General features: G+C 41.5%; 1 protein-coding gene and 1 long non-coding RNA gene across 5 annotated transcripts in view; one reads left to right on the top strand and one right to left on the bottom strand.

Annotated features, from left to right (window-relative positions):
* Positions 1–5,065, top strand: part of LOC145451150 (uncharacterized) — a 48,571-nt gene extending 43,506 nt beyond the window's left edge. The window contains exon 2 of the long non-coding RNA XR_013918696.1: positions 4,935–5,065. This is a non-coding gene — a long non-coding RNA (uncharacterized LOC145451150). The remainder of the gene's footprint in view (positions 1–4,934) is intronic.
* LOC145451120 (uncharacterized) overlaps positions 1–12,686 on the bottom strand; it is a 39,745-nt gene extending 27,059 nt beyond the window's left edge. Inside the window, exons 1-7 of one of the 4 annotated variants that reach the window (XM_080329612.1) lie at positions 11,645–12,686; positions 10,942–11,004; positions 9,032–9,126; positions 7,416–7,490; positions 5,896–6,028; positions 3,908–4,050; positions 3,643–3,723 (exon numbers count right to left, since the gene is read on the bottom strand). In XM_080329612.1, coding sequence (XP_080185738.1) covers positions 3,643–3,723; positions 3,908–4,050; positions 5,896–6,028; positions 7,416–7,490; positions 9,032–9,126; positions 10,942–11,004; positions 11,645–11,825 — 771 coding nt within the window. In that variant the 5' untranslated portion in view covers positions 11,826–12,686. The remainder of the gene's footprint in view (positions 1–3,642; positions 3,724–3,907; positions 4,051–5,895; positions 6,029–7,415; positions 7,491–9,031; positions 9,127–10,941; positions 11,005–11,644) is intronic. The other 3 variants (XM_080329610.1, XM_080329609.1, XM_080329611.1) reach the window with 3 other exon arrangements.
* Positions 12,687–13,995: the final 1,309 nt, after the last annotated feature.

Raw genomic sequence — 13,995 nt, 5'->3', positions numbered from 1 at the left:
ATTCGACGGAGATACAGTAAATCAGCACTGAAGTAACGCTCCGGCGGCTAATTCGGGAGCTGAGCCAGACATTTTTTTAGTCAACTAACCACAAAATCGGGAAAAATTTACGAGTTTTTTCCGATTTAACTCCAGTATTGTACGTCTGAAAATTTTGGAAAAGTGTCCTATTTTCAGATATGGTAACCCTACTGTTACGAACGATGGCTGTTGAATGTTCAATGTTATCCGTACTGACCAACTGATGCAGCGGAAACTGGACATCGTAATCGCAGGAAATGGTTGGATATGACATTGTATTTACAGTTTGCCCCGATAATCCGATTGTACCGCCATCTGCCGCACATATGCTTCAAATGCGTTAGGAACGATTGCCATACAGACATAAGCGATCACATCACAAATCGCACAAGCTAACATCCCCACAACAGGGATTCGGTATCATTTTGGTGATTTTGAAAATGAGTATCAACGATATTAGAACCACGAAGATACCAAATTAGCAAAGTATAATTACAAATATGAAACTCGGGGGATATTCATGATTACGAGCATGGATAATATACAAATGATTAGCCCCTGTTAGAGCTCCGAAGCTAGCCTAATTAGAGAACAGTTAAAAGTTGGATATTCCACAATAAAAAAAAAACGAATGAACTATAGCTTATATTTGAGTTTATCATTACCACAAGCCCACAAGGTGTGGCGTCTGAAGTATTGCTAGTTATCTTCGAAAATGATTTGGATAGCAATGAAAAGAGGTCCATTGCTGCGAGTGCGGGCTTTGATTATGATCATCCATAATCATATCAGCCACGGTATTGTAACAGTCGGTGAATAGAATGTACTGGTCGGCATACAAGACGGCGACTAAAGACACTTTTTCAAACAAGACTTAATCGACGGCCTCTACGGGCGGCTGTCACAAGTGCCACGTGATCGACCAAGCCTCACATACAAACGTTATATATGCGCAATACGTCATATATCTGATCTTCACGGCACGCGCGGTTTACAGTAGGCAGCCGTGAATAGGCGTAGCCGACGCCCACACTCCTTAGGTTGCAATCCAACACGTCGGAATCGGAAAATCAGAACCTGTGATATACGCGAAGACGGGAATGCCGTGAATGGGACGAGAATGTGTCGCAACAAAGGTTTTTCGCGGATCATTAATTTCTGTTGACCGGCGTTCAAGCGGCTGTGACATGTTCTCTGGGCGTTGACATTGCGTGTTGATGGTTAAACGTTTCCGGCCGCTCATTTTATGATATTGCTCGCAAAGTGCTGATAGCCCAACAAAATGTAATTACCAGGAAAAATAAATGCGCTTTGACACCCTGATGGTGGTTTAGAGTTAGAACGTTTCCGCTTCCGTGAAATTATGATAGCGTAATAGGACTACACCGCGTGGAGGACACCGACTTTTCGGGCGCACTTATTTCATTGCACTTCTGATAACGTTACAGATTGAACACAACTACCCAAGAATGCCATTTCCACTAATGTGCGTAGCTTACACGTATTAGAGGTCGTGACACGACCAGTCGAGGGTTTCAAGGCTTCCGCGGTGGAAAACTATAATTCTCGCTGACAATACAACCCTTAGTGAAAAGTAGCGTAAGATTTCAGTACATGAAAAATTCGTCCCAAACTACTCGAACCGAATCATTACAATTAAAACTAGATTCGGATTCGAGAACTCGAATCGTTGTGTACCGCCCAACTGTCGATAATTGAAACAATGTGACAACGGGTCACATTCTATTTACGTAAACTTGTCATCCTTCGTACAACAATGCAAGAAAAGCCAGAGTATTGCGAATTGCGATAGGGCGTGGACTCTGTCGTTTACGTTTAAACAGTCCGCAAATTCGATCAAGGTCTGACTGAAACGACCAAAAATAGTAATGGGTTCTAGAATATCCTATTTATAAGTCAAAGTCTGCAGTCAATTACTGCTTTCCGTTAGCTCTAGCCTTTAATAGTTGGTGGATATCTTTGAATAACATTGACATGCTGAACTTCGATATCCGGAGCGGTTGTGGTTGAAGGGAAATAATGAAAAATTTATGACGCTCGCCGTGCTATACCGACTTTATAATACTACTTTAGAGTTAAGCTACTACAATGCGACACCGCGGTGGCATCTGAATACGCAGTCGCACAAACATTTCATCATACTAGAATTCACCGACGCGTGCGTTTAAATGTCCTTGAAAATCTGCATTCGGATGAACGAAGTCGGGAACGATTTGCGAAGCGATACAGTCTAACGAACTGATCCGTGTCGAAGAATGTCAAACGATAGCCGATTCCGGGAACCGTAACTGGCGATCAACCCATCCTGATCCTACAAGACTGCAGCGTGCTTTCAATAACAGTTAGGCTACCTTATCTCGCGCGCGCGAATCAATATTACAACTCGAAATAGTCCCGCGTACTTTAGAGCGGGTAACAGTGCAACCGATTTGACGGTGTCGTTTATAGTACGCAACGCGTAAATTAATTACCAATTTCGTTTGGAAGGGGGATTTAGAGACGCTTTAAAACACTACTCGTCATCGCGTCTCATAAATTGATAGCTATTGAGGATTATAACGATTGTGACTGTATGTGACTTTTCAGTGTTCACTGTTCATAGTACAGCGGCAACCATTCGTATCCCATGACAACCCATGACAATTTAGTCATATCCTTCGAGACTATTGCATAAGCCACCGTGTTATAGCTTACTTCAATGTTTATATGTCTTATTTAGAAACAATAACCACGTGATGTTACTTTTCTACAGCTAAGCGGTACGTTGACATGGTAAATAACAAAAACAAAATGAATATTAAACAGACTCGTCGAGTCATATCATGTTTTCTCTCGCGCACACAATTTCGGCAATGTCATAGGCGTAGCCAGGATTAAAATTTAGGAGGGGCGAATTGAAATGGGGGGTGCAACAATGACCACAGATCAATTGTGAAGCAATGCACTGCATTGCACTTATAGATGGAGAATGTCCCAATTTCCAGGTGAAAAGTTTGGGGGCATTGTCACAAACGTATTCTGCGTAAGGTCACCGACATGTCATCGTGGGGCGGCGACAAGGAACATAAAAAACTATAACGTTTCGGCCGGCGTAACATCACTAAACACCATTAAATGGTCAAATCATCGAGAGATGAGTAATTGGCCCATCGCACGGTGCTACATTATCGCGTATTACGCAATCAAACTGTTCAGATGCGTTACTGGTTTGTAAAAAAATCGCCACACCTCGACGCCCGACGGCTTGGGCGTACCTAACCTCGCGTGGGTTCTGACTTCACAAGGCAGGCGTAACATATTCAATATTGGTTCTGCCTACTTCCACTACTTGCTCAAGTGGTTATGATATTAGACTATTTCCACTTCCACTAAGCAGTCTTCGTTTACTTTTTAGCAAAACTAGGCCTAAAATACATACTTTGTTACTTGCTTGCAAATGATTTTTTTCCACTTGAACTTGTACGACGTTACTTCTACTTCTACTTGAGTACCTAAGGTGACTACTTAGACTAGAATGACGCTCTGCTGGTGGCGTAACCAGACCTTATCAAATCCCGCGTATCCGGGACAGCATATAATATAAGAGGCCTATCCACGCACGTCTTTGTCGTGGCCCGGTTGCTTTTGATGCTCACGCTTTTCCAGTTGTTGCTGTAATTCCTGCACGAACGGGTCCGATTTCTGCAATACAAAACCCGCCATCAATTCACGCAATGAGCAGGCGGCAAAGCAGCGCGATGGGTGAAGAACTCGCTTCCGTAAACACAAGTAAAGGGAGTCGAAAACTCGATCAATGCCGGCCGGCGAAATTCCGATGCGGCGCGGAAATAATTCTGAATAATTCATACTGCGCATGCGCACTTACTTCCTCCGCTCCTGGCATCAGTTGGTTTTTGCCTCGAACAAGGCTCACGGCGACCTTATAAGGCGCGGCGTAACTCAGCACGTTCAGGGCGTCTTCGTAAGCCATGCCTTCGTAGAATACTGTGACACTTTCGATGATATCCCCTGTAACCGAGAGTCAAGTCAGTAGTGGTAACAAGTTACCACCGCTTCCAGTACAGAATACCAAGCAGTCACTAAATTAATGATTCTCGGTGAACTTATCTTGACCTTAATATTGTTCCATGGTTATTTTTGAAGCTGCGTAATTGGCTCAACGTTGTATCGAATATACTGGGGCAAAAGATTAACGCGGAATATCACATGATATTGATTCGCATCCGCATAATATGAGCTTTACGTCGTTCGTTCACACTATACCGCATAAGTTACGTGATATAGGCAAGGTCAGTCGTCACGCCCATCAAAATCATTGGTTATTAGTGCATGTGGGGTGAATATGATCGAGATTTGCTTTGCATAAAGATGTGAATGAATATCATCGATTCGCGCCGCTATGGTCAACGTAATAGATATTGGCCTATGCTATGCTTGCGGTGCCTGCGTGACATAACGTTACGGATACTTTGCGATGGCAGAAGGCAGGTGCCGTGCAGAGACACCACAGGTTGTGATAGCCATTAATAAAATTTACAATTTACATACAATTTACGATCTATAAGTCATCGACATGTATAGGTAACTTGGGATAGCTTCAGATCAAGACCGAACAATTTTTCGAAATACGGGTCAGTCATACCCCCTCGAGCAAATCATTTAGGCATGCTATTACACAAATCGCAGTCACACGTCCATGCACATTGCACATGTCCAATGTATCTGGAACGTCTTCAAATCTCAATTATGCTGATAGAGGGGACAAAGCCCTTAATCTCTAAAATACCCATATGCCGACTTTGCACATGATAATTGTTTTTAGCCCTTCACACGATTTACTATTTAGGGCAAGTTTTTGTTGTACTAAAATCGCGAGAAAGTTGCAGTAAAAGGTTGCTTTTATAATTTTTGTTGAATTATTAGGGTATGAGATACTCGAAAGGTTCCGTTGTATAACCTAGTTCCTGCAGAGCTGTCAAATTTGTTACTTTATTGCCATTTAACGCACGATCTGGCGAAACCGCCCAAAATTACATTTTTACCGGCACAAAGCGAGATTATTACGCTATGCGGGAATAATTTCCCTCAAAAAGTCAAACAGCATAGCTATAACCTCCTCCCCCTAAAACAAGTCAAACACCACACCCCAAATCCCCTAGGTCTGCAAACTTGACCCAAGGCGTTGCAGAGAAACTCACTCTTGGAGACTTTAACAAAATCTATAGCCTGAATAAGGTGACCCAGTGAAATAAAATTTTCTGCGGTCCTGCCTGGGCGTTTGTGAAATGGGAGAATACCTCAAATTTAAACGACAGGATTAATAAAGCGATCTATTTACAGATTGTTCGAACACGCCGTGCTTGGCGGGGTAGTTGAACTTTTTGCTTGCAAGCCACTGTGTCATAGATAACACAGTGAGATGCAGCAAACCCATCATATAACTCTTTGTTATGCAAATCAAAGAGAATAGAGCCATACTAGAAATAGTTTATAGCAAGTTTTTAAATCACTACTTTACATTTTGACGCAATATTTGATAAAAGTTGCAGTAAAAATTGGTATGAAAAATAGAGAAAAGTTGCACTATAAAATCCCTCTAAACAGCTTAAAACATCATAGTACATGAATTCTGAGTATCTAGGGAGCTGTAGGATGCTGTAAAAAAGTTGCAAAAGTTGCAAAAACTTGCCCTAGTAATTTCATATATAGTCCCATATCAAATTTAATTGATAGGTCTCACCATCACCGATATAAATTCGTAATGAGATGATGGGCCTTGCGACTACTAGAAAGCCTATAATATGCGACACGTGGTCTCACAGTATTACTGTTATCTTAACCCATCCGATGTACCTTCAACCAATTTTCCACTGGCGGGTCCATCTTTCCTGATGTCGCGAACGAAAATATTTCCGCCATTGTCCGTCACAATATTGAAACCGTTGGTGGGAGTTGTTTTTTCCAAAACGACGGTGTGAACTTCATCCTGTGACGTACCGGAATAAGTTTACACGATACGCGTTGTATAACCGCAATACTGTTCAGTGACCACTGACCAGTGATGGTGAATTTTTGCACTGACGTATTTGCTATAAGACATTGTCGATTGTTCCAGGAATCAAGGTAAACATGCGTTATTGTGGTAGATGCGTACAGTAAAAGCTGGTTGTCAAAATAGAGGAACGGTGATTGATGACATGAGACTGAATTCTTAAAAAGACGACCAAGGCGTGTGGTATAGGATGAAGGCACTTGTAAACAGCGAATGTGTTTTGTTGATATCATAGGCACTCCATGGTTCCATATAATGTTGGTAGGATACCTAGCTCGTGATCTTTACCTACGTCTTGCCAACTTCAGTGAACTGAGTGAAGCACGGTCTACGACGATATCCGTATTTTTGGTACCGGAGATGGAATTTCATGTTTTGGTAATCAAAATAACAGACATGGCTATATATTAGTGAGTTGGGGTGCTCAAGTGAGACAAATTTGTCATGAAGTAGGCTTCATTTTAAAATGCGATTTACTTGCTCGCAAAATATTTCCATTCTTTCATTACTCCTGAAACTCCATACCAGGGTATGAGAAAACGCATGGCTGATTCGAAAATATTCGATGTGACGTCATGAATTACAGCGATACTGAATTCGCCCATCTCGTTGTTGTTTATGGTATTCACGGTGTTCGTCGACTGCAATGCTCATTCACTTCACACCAGGCCGACATTCCTTATTTTTTTATTCAGTAGCAGCCGACTTGCATGGCATGGCATGGCCCACTTCTAGGCTATTTTAAAGACACTTCTTACGCGGATGAGATGGCGAGGAGGAGCCTAGATAAACTTCTAACACTTTGGTAGGAATTCTGGAGTCAACCTCGGACTCGAACCATCAACCCATTGGTGTTGCAGCTGTGGATTTTGCCACTAAGCTATCCCGCCACGTCCATCTCGTTATTGCAAGCAGTTCACCTGATTGGTGTCAAGATTCTACAGTGTCTAATCGTTGTTGCATGGCTGCCTTGTGAACGCTGACAGTAATGCCTGTCCCGGAACTCAGTTTCATGATATCAAGTTGTTGACGGGTGATTGCACCAGAGATATTGCATGTTGAGCGCAGCGAAAGATTGTCATTCACGCTACGGGCAAGAAGATCAGATGAAATCGACGTCGTAACTGCAATCGACAAACGGGGAGGTACTCATGCGCGATAAAATCCGCATTACTAGTCTTTGCACGGGTATAAGCTTATACCGGGACTTGGTACGCTTTTTGCAGTCGCCAGGTTGAGGAATTTGGGTAAGTTACATTGGATACCACAGCTGACAGCTCTGTGCAAGCCTATTACAAAAGTTGAATATTGAAAAAGGAACCTTGTCTCCTATAGTGCTTGGAGCGGTTCCGTTGCTTGGCAGCGCTCCAACGTCCACTGCTCGCTCTTGATATCCCTGAAAAATTGATAAGGCTAGTAATGAAGTCCAATTTATGAGTATACATCACAAACTCAGTAAACGAATACCGTCGATTGACCGCTATAGGTCATGTTGTGATGATTCACGAGTAAAACTGGCCGCAATGAATCGAGTTTTAATTCTACTGAATAGATTCGAGTAGCGGAAGATGTTTTTTTAAAGTAATGAAATTATACGCAGCTTGCCACTTTTTATCTATTAACGAAAATGATGGTTTCGATAGTGTATTACACGGTAGAAGTCTGGAAACCTCCACTAGTCGCATCGCAGTATGCAAAACACGTAGTACAAAGCTACACACGTAAGTGGTAAAGACATGTCGGTGAAGTCGTGATTGTCACAAAGTGCAATGAGACATAGGCATGAAATAACAAAGTATGTTTAATGGGATGTAAAAATAGTATTAGGTTCTCTGTGGTCGCATAAAAGGTACATATTTGGATGACATTGTCAAGATAATCGTAACATGAGAACCTTGAAACGCATTATTACCATCACTTATTGAATTTCTGACGTTTAAAACTATAAAATCTGGCAAGAGCGATATGTTCGGTCCCAACGTCTTGTTTCAAAGGTAAAAATGAGGAGTGATATATTGCCGAGACTGCTCCTTCTTCAGATTATGCATATACACTTACCGCTTAACAAAATAAATCACATATAACACAAAGTAGGTTCGCAAATCGGTATATTTTGATACCAGATCTCACCAAATTATTATGCATGAAGGAATCATGAAACAAACGAATCGAAAATAATTGCTGTCATTTATAAGTACCCCAAACATTCACAAACGGTGGGATATTGGTAGTTTCCAGCGTCTCTTAGTATGTTCGTGAGCACAGTCCCAGCTTGAAGTAGTAGTGAAATCGATGAGTGAAAACTAGAGGAAAACTCCTATCTAATTTGCACAGTACCTCATTTAAAACGCACACGATATGATGCATTTAAAACAAACGGCCTTTAAATTTTTTTTTAATTTTTTTTGGAAAGTCATGCCATAAATGTGTAAATACATTCTAAAAAACATTTTGTATGAGCCTGCAGACAATCACCACCCGATATAGCCGAGGCATATGACGTGGGATGGTGGGGAACCTCAAAATAGTCAGTTCAACAGCGTAGATATTTCGTGAAAGGAGTTATATTTACCCTATATTTTCAATTGTCAATGATAATCCACTATGACGTCGCAATTGAATATTCGTGACGTCATGGCTTGATAAAAATGTTTTAAATTAGGGCCTTGCTTTGAACATGTTTGTTATTAATTGATTTTTGTTTTAAATGCAACCCTACTCACGACACAATCATCAGAGCCTTTATTGATTCAACTTTTAACAACGAATTGTCATCTTGATTCCAATTGTAACGCCACAATACTGAATTCCAAATTTGCCCTTATTGGTTACGAACGACCGTAAACACTGATCAATCAGTCCCATGATCATATTGTTTCCATCGCTCTTATCAGCGTTTGCGAACTGGCACCACACCTCGCGCAGTTTCAAACAAACCTCGTATTTTTTCGTGGGCGTTTCTTCCTGATTCGCTTCTGTCACTACTTCCCGCAATTCGTCAGGCTCCCGGGAGCTTCGCGCTTCCCCGTTTTCTGAAACGGAAAGTCCAGTCAAATACAGAAATTTTAGTAGAATGCGTACGTATAAACTGGAACATTGTAAATTATACGATTATCTTATAGGATTAGATGGAGATCGAGGAGCAACAGTAATTTCAGTGCTGCCAGTGACATTCTGCACGGCGACTTAAGAACTGACCGTCAGTGCAGACGGTGCATGCATATTGCATATTCAAGACTGAAATATAGCATTGAATATGCATGAAATAGATATTTTTATCGCAAATTATTTGTTATATTTATTATATCTGTATCAACTGAGTTAAATTTTGAGTTGCTGTGAGCTACGTACGGGAACTGTGTGATCGTCCGTGTAGTAGGCTACTACTATACTACTAAACATTGTTCGTCGTGACATGCAGCTTTAAATCTGTTTCCTAATCCCATGCCATTCGGACTTCATACGGACAGCATACCACTACCAACCATAAAATTCGTGAATTGCCGAATTTAAGTCCGCAAAATATACATCTCGACAGCGCATATGTTCATGTCAGAACTAGGGAGGTGGACCCAGCAGTCATGTGTGTCCGTGTTGGATGTGTTCACTGATCCAAAAACTGTTAAGTTACCTAGTATCTCACTCGGTTAAAGTCAGCTGTTTATGCTGAAAATTTCCAGAAGTTAAATATGATAGTGATGGCATGACGTCATTGATTCATATGACGTCACATGTGCAATTTTATCAGCGTGTTTTTTTTCAAGAAATGGGAGCGAATATGGCTCGTATTCCTACAGTAAGCTGTAACTGTGACGCCGGGTGCGTAGTTCGTACAATGGCACGCACGGTGCCACTATAGAGACTGAAGTCTCTATAGTGCCACACAAGAAACCATTCTAACTGTCTATTATATCAGTGAACCTGCAAGCATTCAGTTTCATTATTTATGGCCAGCGATGTGTGACAACGCAACATTCTTATGACGCAGGAGCCGGTGGAATACAAATACGAAATGCATCACCCATAGGCTTCTAGAATGGGTAGTGGCATTCGAGAGCGGTCATCTAATTTCGAGAAATGGGTTTTACGTGGAAACCCATTGGCGTGTAGGCCCGTATACCGAGATTTGCAAATAATCTGCTCGATCGTGCGTATCAAGCCCCGCGAGCAAAAACGGAAACCCAGTGATACATTAAAAGCATGTTAATGTAAGCATAGACGATCAAACTGTTCGCTTCACCTGCCTAATATCTTGAACTGCACAATATTAAGCTAAGAATAGAAGAGCAGACGCAAATGAAAAACACAGTTATACGTTGTGTGCGATCTGCATCCTTCTCAAACCGATCACTACGGCATGACTATATCGAGTAGTTTAAGGGGTTAGTCATTTGACAAAATCTTAATCGTATTAGCACAAAATCGACAACATATGTATACTTCTACACAGAATAGAGCAGGGCGATTCAATGTGCAAGAAATTATGTTACAATTACTTTAAAACAGAACTCAAGAATAACACCGCCGTTTAGCTATGACGTCATACACAGGACGAGGTCGCAATAAATACTAATAAATACATTCTACACTACGCTATTGGGCAAGGTCATGCACCGGCGGTCGGTAACGATATAGTGATAGATCCCAGTGTGTTGAATTAGAAGAACTATACATTTAAAGCCGCTGATATAGTTGGGCATGCGATTAATTGATCACAGAAACAACACCACGAGTTCGATTTCAGTAAACATAGCAGTTTATTTCAGGATGGTGCTCAGGACATGATATGTTGCTGTTACAGGTTAGTACAGTGATACCTATTAGCATTCCTAACATACCCAACCCACCTTTGGTATCGAGAACGAGAGGATTGTCAATACCTCCACCAACAACGCGGTCTTGTGTCGATTCTGGTTTATACATAATTGAATTTCGCGTGAAGTTGAGGGCAAGGGATTGAAGTATATGGTATATGCCTCATTTCGAAGGGGTGACATGATAGAACCGGTAGCGTGCAGCCATAATTTACAAATAGGCAATATCCTAACGATTGCGTACGCCGTACGAAGCATACGCCAATCAAATCAAAGCATGATGTTATATTTGGGCACTTCAAAAATATACAAATGCTCTCTGATGATTTTGACGGAGCAGACTTCATCAACCGACCAGTAATATGTGAAGGGTTTTGGCAACGACAATCTCTAATTTCTTATGATATGGAAAACGAAATACAGACTATTTTCCGTTATATACATAAATTATAAATATATATAATTCGAAACTCCGGTATGCACACTGCACAGTGCACACTGCTATACACGAGTTACGTGTAATAAACCTTTCGTATTCTTAATGAAAGAATTGGTATAAATTATATTATAACTTAATATCGAATTGCACTTCCGGTCAAACTTCGCTGTGTTACCTTTGACACCGTATCGGATGACTGCTAATGTAATGCATACCGAGGACATCGCGATGCCTAAACTCGGATGTGCGCTGATGCTAGAACAGTTAATCAATGATTCCAGTATGAATCCTACTTACTTTTCCATTTCTTCCTGCAACAGTACATGATAATTGCGAATATGATCAGCATCACGACAACGGTGCTAAAGAAAGTAGCTACGACCGGAACGGCCACACTGGTTTGCGCCTTGGCTACATCCACGCAGCCCAGCCAAGCGAATGCCCATGCAAACGCTCTGTAGATAATAGCAGAACGCATATTGGGAGAAACGGTTAGCTATGCTATAACCCACATATGGGTATCAACTAGCCATGATGTAAAACTGAGAATTTTCGGAAAATACAAACATTAAACTCGTAGCCTATATAGCTTTTTAATACGTATTATAACGTAATGTAAACTGTTCAATTAGGTAGAAGTGCAGTACTCTGGTGTGCAGCAAGGAACTCGTAAATATGGAGTTCGAAATAAAAACGTAAAGATAGCGAAATATGAACTGACGCTTTCGAGGCCTCCAAGTCACGACATGCTTCAAATTCCTATCAAGGAGCCATTATTAAACACTCTTCATCGGCCTTGACTAGTAGAGCAAACAGACATCGCAAAGTATGTGTAATAACCTCAAGAAAAACTTGTCCCACCATAAGCAAACATTTCACGACATAACCAACACAAATTGAGTTTGTGTCAAAATCTCAGCGTGTTTGAATGACACGGAATTGGAGATACGGGCCCTGATCATGCTCACAGCAGAAGCATATACTCCACTGAGGCTTATCATCTTATCCTAATCACCTACCTTAAACGCGGCGAGAACAATCAAATGAGTTTACTGCCACCACAGCGCCAGCGTAAAATATGTCTTCGATCTAATATGCCTTCAATCTAACGTAAAAATTACGGATCGGTCGAATAGCTGAATTATTTATAAGTTATCGAATTGCGATTGCTTTGCGAGATTCATATTTTCCGATAATAAACTCAATAATCTGTCACATCATTGTCGGATATACCTAACATAGTTGATTGATAAGTCGGCGATTACCAGAGGCTGTGTTCCGATTCTGACTCTGATATTGTGTCGCGATTCCGCCTGTCTGCAATCTGCATGCACGAGCGAGTGCGTTTTCACTCGTTGTTCCGAGACCAACTACATGTACAAAGTATTTGACATGGATTATACAGATCTGCCTGCTTCGGACCTTCGGTGACACACGATTCGACTTTCGACTGTGATACCTTTGCCACGACCATAATAGCTAGCAAACTGTATCTGTACATTGAGTTTCTGTGGAAACGTGGGATATGGTAAGGACTGGCGCAGAGCATGGGTGAGAGCCCATTAACGGACTTGAGATCATTGGTGCTTTTGTATAACCTTCTCTTTATATAAACAGTCTCATTCCAATCTTGGTAAGTCCTCTTAATCGGCTGTATTTCAAGTGGTCCAACCTCCGCGATAAATTCTCAATAATATGCGATTGAATTCACTTGAAGAAATAGGCCTACTACGTTACTGCGGTATGGAGACGCTGACCAACGTCAATATCCAACAGGCACAATACTAAAGGTAGGAGTAGGTTTAGGTTACGATACATGAATACATGAGACCATATAGTCGGTATATTTCGCGTTATTTTAACAAACAATTCATGCAGCATCCCTGCGTTACTGAGATCGTTTTGACATATTCACAAATCGTGGAAACACAATTAACCGTTTGAAGCTTCCAAACAATTCGCAATATCCAGCAACTACGAACAAGCCGTCGCGTATACGAGGTCAACGTATTCCCATGATACCTAATCTGGGATGACACATTCTAGCACGAAAGTTTCGTGAGTGCGATGGAATCGCCACTCCGCGCCAACTCTTATGATGCTCTCTACATCTAAGCAATGCTATCAAATTCAAGAAAGACGCTCCAGAAATCTACTAAGGACTTCGCAGCTACAAAGTAAGAAATGTTTCGTTGCGTTACGCCGTCAAGGTAGACGTCAGCTTGCGTAACAATTCCTCAAGTTGATCGGATGAAGCCATTCAATTCAAACGTGTTTGAGGAGAGATTGGGTCGAACCCGAATAGCTACTCGCTTACAAAATCACAGCACAGTCTGCAATCCAGAGCCGCGCTGGATTTAACTCAATGAAAATGATGGATATCACGACCACCATGGTCTAAGTTACTACTATCCAAATCTGAAATTTTGATCACTTGAGTGTCAAAACTTGGTGTCGCCTCCAGACTGAAATAAAGACCGCATTCGCACTACCATCCCTGGCCCGGTCTAGCAAACGTTTGATCTGTGCTATAATAAGCTCGCACTGAATCTAAAAACTCTCATCACAAAAGAGATGCGATCGCTACCACAGCTCAAGCTTGCCACCACTCAGCAGTAGTGCTTTTTTGCTTGCTCGTTGGCGTCGTC

Source organism: Botryllus schlosseri, chromosome 11, assembly GCF_051294905.1.
Source record: "Botryllus schlosseri isolate E-star chromosome 11, Bs_hap1, whole genome shotgun sequence".
Lineage (NCBI taxonomy): Eukaryota > Metazoa > Chordata > Ascidiacea > Stolidobranchia > Styelidae > Botryllus > Botryllus schlosseri.
The sequence above is the reverse complement of the archived record's forward strand: the minus strand, read 5'-3'. Positions and strand labels throughout refer to the sequence as shown.